Consider the following 13,606-nt stretch of genomic DNA (forward strand, 5'->3'; position numbering starts at 1 on the left):
TTGTTGTGGTTTATTTTTTTATTTTTGTATTATTGTAGAGGTAAAAAAAAAAAATCATTACTTTAGGTGAATAATGTTTAAACATTATATTTAGTGAAGAAGTGAATTCTTTATACTAAAATAATTATTTCATCACAACAATAATTCACAGGTGATACAATAGAACATGTAGGACTTTTCTTGCTTAGAAGAAATGAAAATCGAAGACATAATGTAATAATCAGGAGTTTTCTGCAAAAATCGGAAGATATTATGAAATTGGGGGGCAGGCGTGAAGCGACCCCAAAAATCAGGAGTTTTTTCTCTCCTTCCAGCATGAAAGTTGACAGGTGTGGTGTAAGGTCGCTTACATCAAAGCAAACTACAACTCAGCTTTTACAGTATTAGCATAATTTTCAAAGCATGATTTTCTAAACTTTATAATTGTATTTTGGAGATATCATAAGAGTTGAGTGCAATGGTGCCCATGATTCAACTCCAAGGGATGTACTTAATTCAGCACGTAATCAAACCTACAATGTACATGCAGTGGCGCCATAATGTAAGTACGTTCAGTAGACTAACTGCGAGCATTGAATTGAACCGTTTTGTTTTTTTTTTGTGTTCTCATACTAGGATTACATTTTAATGAGTTGAGGTATTTATAATTTCAAAGCAAAGTAAAACCATAATTACCGGTACACTGATATAAAATGTCCAATGCAATAATGCATAAACAAACAATAATCAAGTCAAAAGGGAGAGGTAGTGCTACAGGAACTCGTGATTGCTAAATTCTTGTCATCGTTCGATCAAATTATACACAAATCTAATTTAGGCAGAAACAATAAGAAAACAGAAAATTAAATTACTTTTCAAACAAGTTTATACCATTTCTTTTTAATAATCCTGCATGCCAACCTCGAGATAAGTATACATGTAATTTTTTTAAATACAAGTTTGCCTAAATAAATGCATTTAGAACTTATTTTGTGCATCTTGAGATGCCTTGGATTTATAAGTCGGCTTATACGTGGGTCATGCACTTTTTAGTGTTTATACCTGTTCAGTTTGGGGGTCAGCTTATACGCGAACAACTTTATATGCGAGTAGATACAGTAAATACATGTACTGTTTAAACCAACTTGATGACAAGTTTTCATTTCCCTGTGAATAGCCCCATCCCCTTGGTAGCCTCAATAAGATGGAAACAGACTGACCAAAATCTAGGCCAATTTAAGTACATGTGCTTGAAGCATGTAAATAACAACTATGCAACCATGTGCTAATGCCAACATTGAATATTGACACTGAATATCATAGTAAATGTTTTTCATATCAGGATGTGACTGATGCAATATTTTATTGTGGATTTTATGACACAAAGGTAGCCAAAATGTAAGGGCTAAGTCGCAGATAACCTTGTAAACTCATCTTGTGTGGCTTCTAGTGATCTGATGTATTTGTTTAATTTAAATCTGTTTTCGATTTTGGAAATGTGATTTGTTTCTCAGTGAGATCTTGATATTGTTGCTGTTGTAATAATCTAGCCTCTTCTCACGGGCCCATGCTATATAAAATTAAACTTTCATCCAATTAGACCTTTACTATTATTATAATAATAACTAAATCACACAACAATTGTCATTGGTAGCTGGTAGGATCAGCTGTACAATCTGGTAAAAGCTGTTGTGCTGATTATTGTAAGAATCATATACAGTGTCAGAAAGAAGCACTGGACCATTGCCATTCTAGATTGTGGATTGTGAAGTTGGTGTTAAGGGAAAAGCATAATTGTGTGTAGCTTGTGGTGGAAGAAAGTATCGTGTGTTTAAAAGATACTTTGAGATAACAAATGCTGATGATTACATGATAATCAAAGATCAAGATTATACTGCTTGCTATATCAAAAGTAACAAAACAGAAAAATCATAAATTGAGAACACAAATGATAACAACAGTACAATATCTGAAGAAATAAATTGAGAACACTGATGATGACAACATCTGAAACAAAAATTAAGAACACAGATGATGAATTTTGAAGACACCCAATGTTTGTTAACTATGAAAGCAATCATCATGGTGTTATTAAAAATTGCAAAAATATAAAAAAAAACAATTGGAAATGTTAATAATATTGGATGTCATGAGTGGTATTTATTTTAGCGGTAAAATGAAAAACTATTGCTCTAACCAATTTATTTATGAATGTTACATTGGAGTGATAGGAGATGGACTGATTGTTGATCACATTATTTTTAACAAGCAAGATAACAGATTTGAGATCTATAACACAGAAAGAAAATTGCAAATGTGGAAAACAGGTAAATGTACAAAAAACACATACGCCAGTCAAATCAACTAATTTAGTTACAGGAGAAATAAAAGATTTTCCTTCTATTTATGCCACTGGTAAATTTTTAAAATTAACCCTATTTCAGTACAATTTTCAAAAATAAAACACAATTAACTCCTCATCATCAAAGAGACTAAATCAGAAAATAAAATTTGAGTATATCCAGTAATGTAATTTTTCAACACCAAATTGCGGGAATCTCAATGCTACTCATTGCTTAGCGATACCCACTATCACGCGACGGCACTAAAAATACCTATGTTATTAATAAAATGCAGGGGTTTTCATGAGGTCACGTGATTGTGCTAAAAATACCTATGCGATATAACTCGCTGGAATTTACAGGTAAAATTGATGTTTGTAAACTCTGTGAAGAAATCTACCTGTTCATGTTAAATATAAACAATTGATAAATAAATTATAGTCTAAATGCATGTGTGTTAAATGTCTGTCTGTCTGTCTGTTCAGCAAGTGTATGCTCACATAAATCATTTCATTATATATTCTTAAGTGAGACAGTAGCTGAATGGGTAAGAAAGTTCAAACTTTCAATCGACAAGTGAAAACTTCATAGGTTCAAGTCTAGTAAATTTCATGCATCTTGCCCAAAATTTTGTACAGGAAAAAGAACAAAATTCTAATTTTGAGGCAGCTTTCCCTGCAACTTTCATACTGGGCTAGTAGGTGGCTTTGTGCATAACAAATTCATATTCAAGGAGTTATGGATGCTGATTTTGTTTAACTTGTTAAATGAATTTTAACAACCACATATAAGCAGATTACGAACTACAGAGAAGCAGAGCTGTCCTCAATCCCCATTCCAGTACACCTGGGGAAATTTGGTCAGAAAAAAGCTCCAAGGTACAATACTACTGGATAAGTCATGACATTATAAAATGGTGTCAAAATGTCTGACTACATATAGTACATTTTTTTGTCTCAAATTCTAATTAGAAACCAGTTACAAACCATCTAAAATTAGCAGGATGTTATAAATTGGAAATGTTGACACCATGCACAGGGTCTTAATGTTAACAATGGTGGCATGGTCACTGATTGAAATTTGATAGCCATGTATCACCATTTTCTAAACAAAGGCACAACAAAATGGGGTTTTTCTTTCGAAGAACACCAGAAGATGTGCCCCCCTGCAAAGGAATGATGTGATCCTTTTTTATCCTTATTTACTGTTTTAATCTCATTGATCTGAATTATTAATGCCTTACTTGGCTCTTCTGACTTGATGACTGTCGCCCTGTCTGATGTCTTTTGCCTTTCTTCACGCATAAGTTCAGAAGTCTGTCTTACTGCACTGCCAGATGACTTTCGTCTTTCTTCATTAGAATGATCTGATGTTTGTCTGATTGCAATATCGGACTTGCGTCTTTCTTCACGAGAATGATCATATGTTCGTCTGAATGCACTGCTTGATGATGATTGTTTCTCTTCAGATATGTGTCTTACAGCACTTTCCGATGACCTGCATATTTCTTGACGAGAATTATTAAATGTTTGTTTCACTGCATTGCCAAATGATTTCTGTCTTTCTTCAACAGAATAATCTGAAGCTCGTAGCAATGAACTGCTTCTGTACCAAGAAAAATGATTAATATCTTAAGACTAGGGAAAAACAATATGTAAACAAAAACAAGAAAATTATGATTCACCTCATAACCTACAGTAAAAGTCACATGGATCATGTATGCACATTTACTCGTTTTAAATTAAATATAAATTGTTCTTTTAAAATTTAACACTAATCTTCTTTAACCAAAGTCTATTCAATCCTGACTACTGAATGCTCTGCACCTCAAATGTCAAGAAATTTCCAGACAAAATTTATTGATAGCTAGTCTTTTACAATGGTGGCCATGTACTAAGTTAGGTCAAGAAAATAACACATACAGTGGAATTGTCACAATATAGGATAGTACGAATTTGTTTACCAATATGTATAGCTTTCATTGTGACCCCAGAGTGCATCAATCTGGATTATATAGGATCACGCCTTCAGGTTCATTTCATTGAAAAGTGTCTATGTACTTTACATTGATTTTGCCAAATGAAAGTCAAAGCTGCCATGTAAGCAAACCTGACGACTCACAAATATATTTACAACTGGCTGGATTCTTGGGCTAACAATGCTAAAACGAACCCCATAAACCAAAATTACAGAGCTTGTAGCAAATTACTGAACCAAATAGCTATACAACATGAATTATTTATGTACATAACTACATATACAGCCTGTTTGAAGCACCATGACTGTCCACTAAAATTAAAAGTTGGATCCAACTGGAAACAGGCCATGATCTACCATCACATGATGTGCAGACAGATCAAGGTCTATTCTGACATTAAATCTACTGGGTAACACACATGTGTTAATTCATCCATGGTACTAGCCTGTGAACCATCAAAGCAGAGAGTAAATATTTTAATAACACCTTAAACTAATTTTGTGAAAATTATACAGAAATATGTCAAAGAAATACCTAAACATTGAACCCTTTTCTTCAGGCAAGCCTATCTGGATGCCTTTACCAATTCTCATGAAAACCCCTGTGGATGCCTCTACCCAATTTGCATGGAAGCGTGTTTGGATGCCTATCACCATCAACATGGAAGTGTGTATGGATGCTTACTATAAACAACAGCCATTAAGAACTGGTTTTCGTAGCACCGAATTCATGGAAAACCCTCTATTAGATAGTAAAATCATAGAGGTCAATACCCATTATGTCAAATCACGTGGCTGTATTTAACATCTAGTCATAATCTCTCTAAAGTAAACTGGGTTGGACTCTCCACTCTCCAAATGATGCCACTGACTTTGCTCAGTACTTTCTTGAGTTTGGATGATTAGAATGGTGAATATGAAAGCTTCAGCAAGTCAGATATAGGCTCTAATGTTCAGAAGCACTGATGATTTTGGTAATTTATCAAATTTCAATTATTTAGTTTTGCAGGTGTTGGCAACAGATTTTGAAGTTGTGAAATGTCAGCAACAGCAGGTCACACTGCTTCACGGGCTTGATGGTGAAGGAGTTCTCTCAAGATTTTAAAGCATATAAAAATTCTATTCTTAAACCTTTCAATAGATAACAGAGGTACCAAAAATGTAAAAAGGGTTAACACTGATGTTAAACTTGTGCAGGCCTATGCATATGAGTTTAATAGGAAACATGCATTCTATTTATAGCACATTGCACTGTGTGACTTTGGTATATGTATATTAACTGCCTAAAAAGCAACAGACAGTAGACTGTATGTAGTAATGGGCTGGAAATTAATAAGATAACTGGAATCACACTGTTGTATCACTCCATTTTTTAGCCTACCAATTTTCAAGAAGTACCAATTTGTACTAATTTCATGGTTGTTCTAAACCACAATATTAAAGACCACAAAAAGAACAAACCTCATGTGATGCATTTAGCTCCCCAACCCTATTTTCCTACTGATACATTCCTAGTGATCAATAAATCTTATTTATTGATAATTCAACTTCATTACTGAAATAAAATATTATATTTTGAAACAGTTTGTTTTATTTTAATCTGTTTTGAAAAAAAATATGATAAAGGAGTTTATATTCTTTTCATGCATTTGTATACAAAAAGTATCCAGTATCAGGTAAATGATACATTTCCACTTGTTGCTTTAAATCGATATGTTTGATGAGATCTATAAGAATGAAACAGAAATAAAATATTTAAGTACCAATATTACTAACAATGAAAGAATAATGAAATGATGTAAAAAAATTAGATTTAATATTTATCTACATGAATCCTTCTTTTGAGTAAAACTGCTGATGAATGTACTGCAAATATAGCATCGATAAAACTGTGCTTTATTCTCCACAATTCAATTAACGATGAAACTAGCTGTGACCCATCTAAATGAATAATCTACAACAATCAAGATAAAATTAGCTTTGACCCATCTAAATGAATAATGTACAACAATCAAAGATAAAACTAGCTGTGACCCATCTAAATGAATAATCTACAACAATCAAAGATAAAACTAGCTGTGACCCATCTAAATGAATAATCTACAACAATCAAAGATGATTTCAGACAGTTAATACTTCTAATTCATGTTAAAATGGAAATCCTCCTGAAAGCATATTTAATTTTATCCATGTATTACGATTTAATGGAACAACAATGTAAAACAGTGAAACTATTGCTTAATGCTAATTAAACTCTAATTACAGAACAGTACTAAAGCTCACACTTCACTGATTGCTGGAAAACCCTCTGAATGAAAACCGTGTGAATCCATCTTCCAATACATGTAAACATTTGTCACACAAAAATAGAGAAATTGTAAAATTACACAAGTCAATCCCATGTATCTCTCAAACATTTTATCTCGAGCTGTTTTCTTCCATGATACATCCATGGCTGCCACAGCTTGATGATTGTCCTGAACTTGCTTAAGATATGGAATGATGACAATATCCACACAACACAATCATCAAAACATACTGATGCTACGACTTCATGGACAGCGGTGGTTTAAAAGTCATACCAATAGGATTCACCTCTTGGACAAAATCACAATGTAAGGAACTGATCTTGACCTTGATTTGTACTCCATCTAGTATTAGTATTGTTTTAACCATCAACATCTCCACCATTTGTTGCTGGCATTTTTTTTCTTTAGTATTCTTTATCTGAAGAGGTTAATGCAATGATATGCAAACTTTGACAGAGGAAAATTCACATATTTAAGTATACATGAAAATGTCTTTCTCACAGAATCATCAAAAATGAAACCAGCTTTCTAGTATTACTGAAATGAAATTAGTCAAGAAACAGTATACAATGAGGATGAGGAGGTATCATGAAGCCACCAACCCCATCTTCAAACAGCAAGAAACAGTTAAGATTTCAAGTATTAATGTTACTTTTTTAACATTTAGATTGATGGAACATCAACCAGTTTGGCTAAAAAGTTGGGTCAGCTGATTGGACTCATCAGCTGTTAACCCAGATCAGTCATTACAGTTACAGTTTGTCTTCAAGTCAGAATATTGGTGTGTACTGAAGACAAGCATTCATTCCATGATGTGCACTGAAGAAAGAAGATACATTTGCATGGACTGACAAACAAAATTAAACTGGGATACTTGGACATCTTGAAGCAAGAGTGGCAAAGGAACAAGTGCAGTGGCAGTAGAACAACTTGTATTTTGTCAGTCCCTCTTCAGAGACACTGGTACTGCTGTGTACCAAATACGGGAATGGTATCAGCTATCTCTGCAGTAAAAAAACTGTCTATTTTGGGTACAAGGAAATGTTTGTACATTAGATAATCCTCCTTACATATTGTGACACAACATGGCTACTGGAAATGAATGGTTCATTTTCCATCCTGAAAGGTGGTATCTGCCCAGCATTTGAGAAGATACTTTCTGTATTTAAGATCAATTACTGTTTACAATTCCTTGGGTTTTTTGGTGCAAGCATAAGGAGAAACTTTTCAGCTTCACCAACAGCCTCATTTGTTTAGAAACATCCTCTCCGTGACGCGCATCTTTCATTTCTTGTATCGTGGCCAGCATATGCTGTGCTGTACTGATTCCATGGGTTGTGAGTCTGGAGTGTTTGAACTATGTAGAGGGCTTCCAGGCTATATCTTGCAAATCCTTTTTTTTAAAAAGATTCAAGCCTACTCTACTGCAATCACCAGTTTCAAAATACTTTCAGCCAATACAAGACTCTATTGTGTCCACAACAAAAGTGTCTTGGCATGCACAGAGTTCTATGTGGAGTACTTTGGACTGCATACAGTCTACCAGATATGCTATTCAAGAGGACCCAATTAACAATCCTGAAGCCACCTTGTCTTCACGCTGGGCATTGGAATCTAAATACTCAGAAGGACAAAGACATGTTCTTGTTGCTGGACATGCACAGCAAGTTTGGTGAATATTTTCTCTAAACAAGCCTTTAGGCGGCACATTTCAAATATTCTAGCTTGTTTCTTGTGGTTGCATGTTGATAGGGTGGACACCTGGCAGTCTATATGTGATTCATGCAGTAGAGGGTACTGGATCTTTTAGACTTAATGGCATGGCATTTTGCTGTGTACCAGGTGCAGACAAGAAGCCTTGCATCAGGAAAAGGTTACTTGGAGGCAGTGCTGTATCTACATGTGCCAGGTGCTTGCTGGCAGCCAGGATAGTCTTTGTCTCAGGACATTCAGTGTAACAGTAGAGAGATCTTATGTTGGCAACATTGTTGTCTGCTTGCAGGATGTTGCAAATAAAGATCCACAGTACTGCCTTTTCCCAGTGTCTATATTTGTCTACTTTGGTTTTCATTGGCTGGATTTGAACACCTGCCATTCTAACCATGGTCATGTGCACTGGAATGTCCCACTGGTGTTTTTGGCATAAATCAGAGATCTTCAGCAAAGTTTCTCTCTGCTTTGCAGGCAGCTGCACTACAAAAAGACTTTAGTGAAATCCCCATGTTGATATCACTTTCCATTCAGAGAATCAGCAATACCATGATTTTCAAGATCACTGTTTTAGTGGCCATACTGGACTGCACAACTTTCATTTAAGACAAACTAGAATGTTTGCATAAAGTTTACTGGCAATCCTCCTAGTAGTTTAGGAGGTGTAGCAAAAATAAACTTGTGCTAACAAACATATGACATTGGGAATCTGGAGACATACATCAGACAACAGGCCATCTGGTAAGCTCTTTTGGTCTATGACCAGAAGAGCTAAAATTACATTCTAGTCTTTTTATTAGGACTTCAAAAATGGACCCACCATCCTTAATAAGATCTTCCAGTATGGCAGTTGATTTTTTTTTAAAGCATAACCAATTCTGATTAATGTGGAACAAAATGCCATGTAATGCACTTGTCAAAATGGAAGACACACATTTTGAATTCAGAAGTGTGATCTGATGCAGTGAAAACATTAAGTTTTTAATACTTAGACTTTAATGATCTCCAGTTTCTGCTGGTTGCTAAATACAGGTGACCTTTAAGACAGATGGTTATACAGACCCAGAAACAGATAATATTACCAGTGAAATGCATAAGAAATTCAAGCAGAATGCAGAATGAATGTAAACAAAATGCAGAATGAATTCAAATGAAAGGACAAATCCAACATAAAGCGACTCAAATGCAAAATGATAAACAAAATTTAAAATGCTTTTTATGGCATGGAGATAAAAGTCTATTTACCTGTATTTTAGGTTGCCACTGAATTTCCATGGCTGAAAGACCTTTTGCATGATAATCTGGGAAAATAAATATTCCTTATACTGACAATTTTTCACTACAAGTTGATGTGATGACGTCATCAGCGGTAGTTTTATCTGTAAAATATTTATCTAAATTAAACAAAACATTAGATTTACTGAAGGAAAACAATGAAATGAAGTGATAAATACAAAAACTGAATGCATTTCTGAAACTGCAACCATAAAACAACAAAATGGTATTGGGACCCCAAATGGCTGAGTGGACTAAAGTGCTCACCGCTAGGATCACTGCCATCTCACCTCAGCGTGGGTTCAAGTCTTGGGTTCGGGCAATGTGGGCATGTGAGAAAGCTTGCCAGTAGCTTCTCGTGGGTTGGGCAGTTCTTTCCGGGGTTTTCCTGGGTTCTTCCTCCACCATTAATACTGGCTGCCATGTATAGCCTATCTTGTGCTGAAAAGTGGCATTAAAGCCCACAACAACAACAAAATGGTAGCTGCAATGCCAAAAATGTGTGGAATGCAAATGAAATGCAGAACGAATGCAAGTGAAATGCTGAATTAATGCAAGTAAAATGGGGAATGAAATGTCAGCAATGGGGAATGAAATGTCAGCAAAATGCAAATAAAATATAGATCTGGTAATATTATCTGAGACAGAGTCTGTAATACAGGTGACTTTAATTCAGGTTACATATACAACAGTTCTTTTCTTATACAGGTAACCTTTAAAACAGGCTACAGCTTAATACAGATGATCCTTAAGACAAGTGGTAGTACAATGCATACCACAGGTGGCCTTTAATACATGTGGCTGGTTCATACAAATAGCCTTTAAGACACAAGGTATTTTAATACAGGTGACCTTTATGACAGGTGGTTACTTAATACTGCTGAATGTTAAGAAAGAATTAATGGTATTTAAATTATCTTATTAATGAAGGTTGTGAAACAAAATTCAATAAATTTACATGTGGTATAGTCAAACAAATTTTCAGGTAATATTAATGGGAAAATTCTGTTTACCCCAAATCCTGCATTTTGAGGCTTACAGATTTTTTTTAACATTATGGCTGCTGCCAATAGCAGACCTGCCAATCTGAGTGGAAAGAAAATCAGGATCAGTGTTTGTGATCATATATTAACAAAAACTTTACAAAGGAATTGACATCTCCACTCTCTTATACTTAATGTGAAAAATGTATGCTACAGTCAAATTGTGAAAATCTATCATTTTTTAATTCTTATCTTGTATGCTGATATTTAGTATTAATTCAATTAACACAGTAGATATCAGCATAAAAGACGAAAATATAAATTTTGTTTGCAGATGTTCACGGCATGACTATAATGCATTCCTCACAGAATTTCTGCATCACTTTTGCTCTCTTTGAAGGCACAGCCATTGTGAATAAAAATGGGCTTTTTTAAAACTTTTAAAACTTAGAATTGGTTTTTTTTTATTATTAAAAAAACACTGGAACATTTGAATCCTTGGATTTTTAAATAAAAAACTGGGGTGATCCTGAGTAAATCAGGATAAGTGGCAGGACTGCAACTGTGTCTCTATTTACTGTCATTTGTGCATCAAAGATGCCCAATTTTTTTCATTAAACCTCCAGTTCTGATACCAAGTCTTGTTTCTTCACTCAATCTGACCCTCAGTTCTAAGGGTGTTCTTAACCCACAATCTTGCACTATTAGGAAAAACACTGTAACTAGGCTTCAATAAATTATAAAATATTAATTCAAATATTTAACTTTCAGAAACCAAAAAAGCATTTTGGGATAAATAAATAGAAGATATTAATAATATTACTCAGGACAAAACACAAAAATTCACAACACTATATCCTTTTTAAGTCATAAATATCAATTTTATTGAGCATTTTTGCTAACTGAGCAATGTTTTTTCCACTGTTTGTGTCCGATATACTGCTGCTTGTCTGAACAGACTTGTTGAACTTCTTGGAATTAAAACTGTTTTAACAGTTGGACAAAATTAGAAATAAATGTGAATAATATTTGCCAATGTTAAAATAACCACCAATGTTTATAGATATATGTAACGTGTACATGCTCTTTGCCTGCTGTATCAAATTTAGTGGTGATTATGTGGCTATTTTATGACATATCATGTACCCAGTATTCAACATATCAGTATAAAAAAAAGTTTACCACCAACCCAGCGTCTCAGTGATGCTTATTCCCTGAATGTGTATTTAACAAACTGCTGCTGCTACCAGAGAAATGATAACCATAAGCTGAGATGAACACCTTGTTATATAACACTAAGTCATATATTCACCTTGTTTTTGTTGGTAGCCTTTTTGAAAGGTTTGCATTCAGCAAACCATTCTCACTTTCAACACTTTTGGACTTGTCTCTAGGCTTGTCTTTAGGATTTGGAGCTTCACTGGCTTTGTTGTGTTCTTTCCTCAGATGGCTATATATAGCAATGTAGTATTCACAGGTAAAGTCACATAGATTACAAAGGTACTGAGGTGATCCATTCTTATTCCAAATATAATTCTCCCTCAGTGTATTGTAGTTGTCTTCATTATCTTCACAATCTGAAATGGAAAGCCTCTTTCAAAACAAAAAAATTTTTGAAGAAATACATGCACTAATAATGATTGGTACATTGCAAACAGCCCTGTTCTACACACTGCTCAGCAGGTACTTGAACAAAAGAATTTCTGTTGGAAAACATGTTTGGAGAAGACAAGCATTTTGGGATCAAACTCTTGTAAATGATAATAGGAAACACTTGAAATTAAACCCATCGAAGGTTTCATCAATATGAAGTTGCTATCCAAATTTGGTTGAAATCCAACACAGCTACTAAAGGCATGCAACAGAAATTGAAGTCAGTAGGAAGGGTTCACTTAACTGATGTTACAGATTGCTGGAAATCAAACTCACACATGGTCTCAATCAAAAGCGATATGCCAAATCTAGCTGAAATCCAACAAACTGGTGAAGCGAAAAGGATGAGCTGTCAGCAGGTCTTACCCCCCTGTGAATGAGACTATACAGATATAAGACACATGTAAGTCTACCTGGTCATTTTCATACCAAACTGCATCAGAATATGTTGAATGGTCCTTGGCCATGACACCTGCAAGCAACATTACATGTGAAGATATAAAGCATACTGTTAAGAGCCATAACTCTATCTGGAACTGCCAGGACAAAAATCACATGAAAGCATATTTAGGCCTTGAGACAATATCAACACATACTTGCATCAATACAATGACCTACGAGAAGATGGGGCCCCAAGTGGCTGAGTGGTCTAAAGCGCTCTCCGTTACGGATCACTGCCATCTCACCTCTGTCTAAGTAGGTTTGAGTCTCGGATTCGGCTAATCTGGGTATGTGAGAAAGCTTGCCAGTAGCTTCTCGAGGGTCGGTGGTTCTTTCCGGGGATTTCCCAGGTTCTTCCTCCACCATTAATACTGGCCACCATGTAAAGTCTATCGTGTGCTTAAAAATGGCGTTAAACCCTATAACAACAACAACAACAACAACCTACGAGAAGCTACTGGAAAGATTTCTCACATACCCACATGGGCAAGCCCAAAACTTGTAACCATGAAGACAAAGGTGAACTGTTATGGTGTGCACCTCGGCCACCTGGGGCCCCTAGAGACAATGTATATACAGTGGAACCTGTCATGAAAGACAACCCCTTCTGCCAAAACATAATGATCACTCATGACAGGTGGTCTCTTGTGACAGGTCATAACACTACATAACCAATAAATCTGCATAGCCGCCAACCTTCCAGGCTCACAATTAGTGAAAATAGGGATAAAAAATCGTGAATTTGGACACAAATTCGTGAAAAATACCACGACAATAACTCCATCCACTCCGACCGTCAATACTACACTATATCAAGTTCGCAAAATAAAAATAAAACACTACATATATGCAGAAATATTTATTTCTCAAGACATGATACTGTGGCAGACTTGAACTTCCTCAACTGCTTGATCATAAATTTGTTTTCTAAACAGTT

The 13,606-nt window shown here is 35.1% G+C and overlaps 1 protein-coding gene across 1 annotated transcript in view; it reads right to left on the reverse strand.

Annotated features, from left to right (window-relative positions):
• LOC149775781 (uncharacterized) overlaps positions 1-13,606 on the reverse strand; it is a 92,304-nt gene that overhangs the window by 59,827 nt on the left and 18,871 nt on the right. Inside the window, exons 5-6 of the mRNA XM_089944129.1 lie at positions 11,888-12,152; positions 3,565-3,926 (exon numbers count right to left, since the gene is read on the reverse strand). Of these exons, the coding sequence (XP_089800255.1) occupies positions 3,565-3,926; positions 11,888-12,152 (627 nt within the window). The remainder of the gene's footprint in view (positions 1-3,564; positions 3,927-11,887; positions 12,153-13,606) is intronic.

This window comes from Sinohyriopsis cumingii, chromosome 19 (genome assembly GCF_028554795.1).
Source record: "Sinohyriopsis cumingii isolate HCF-2022 chromosome 19, ASM2855479v2, whole genome shotgun sequence".
Taxonomy (NCBI): domain Eukaryota; kingdom Metazoa; phylum Mollusca; class Bivalvia; order Unionida; family Unionidae; genus Sinohyriopsis; species Sinohyriopsis cumingii.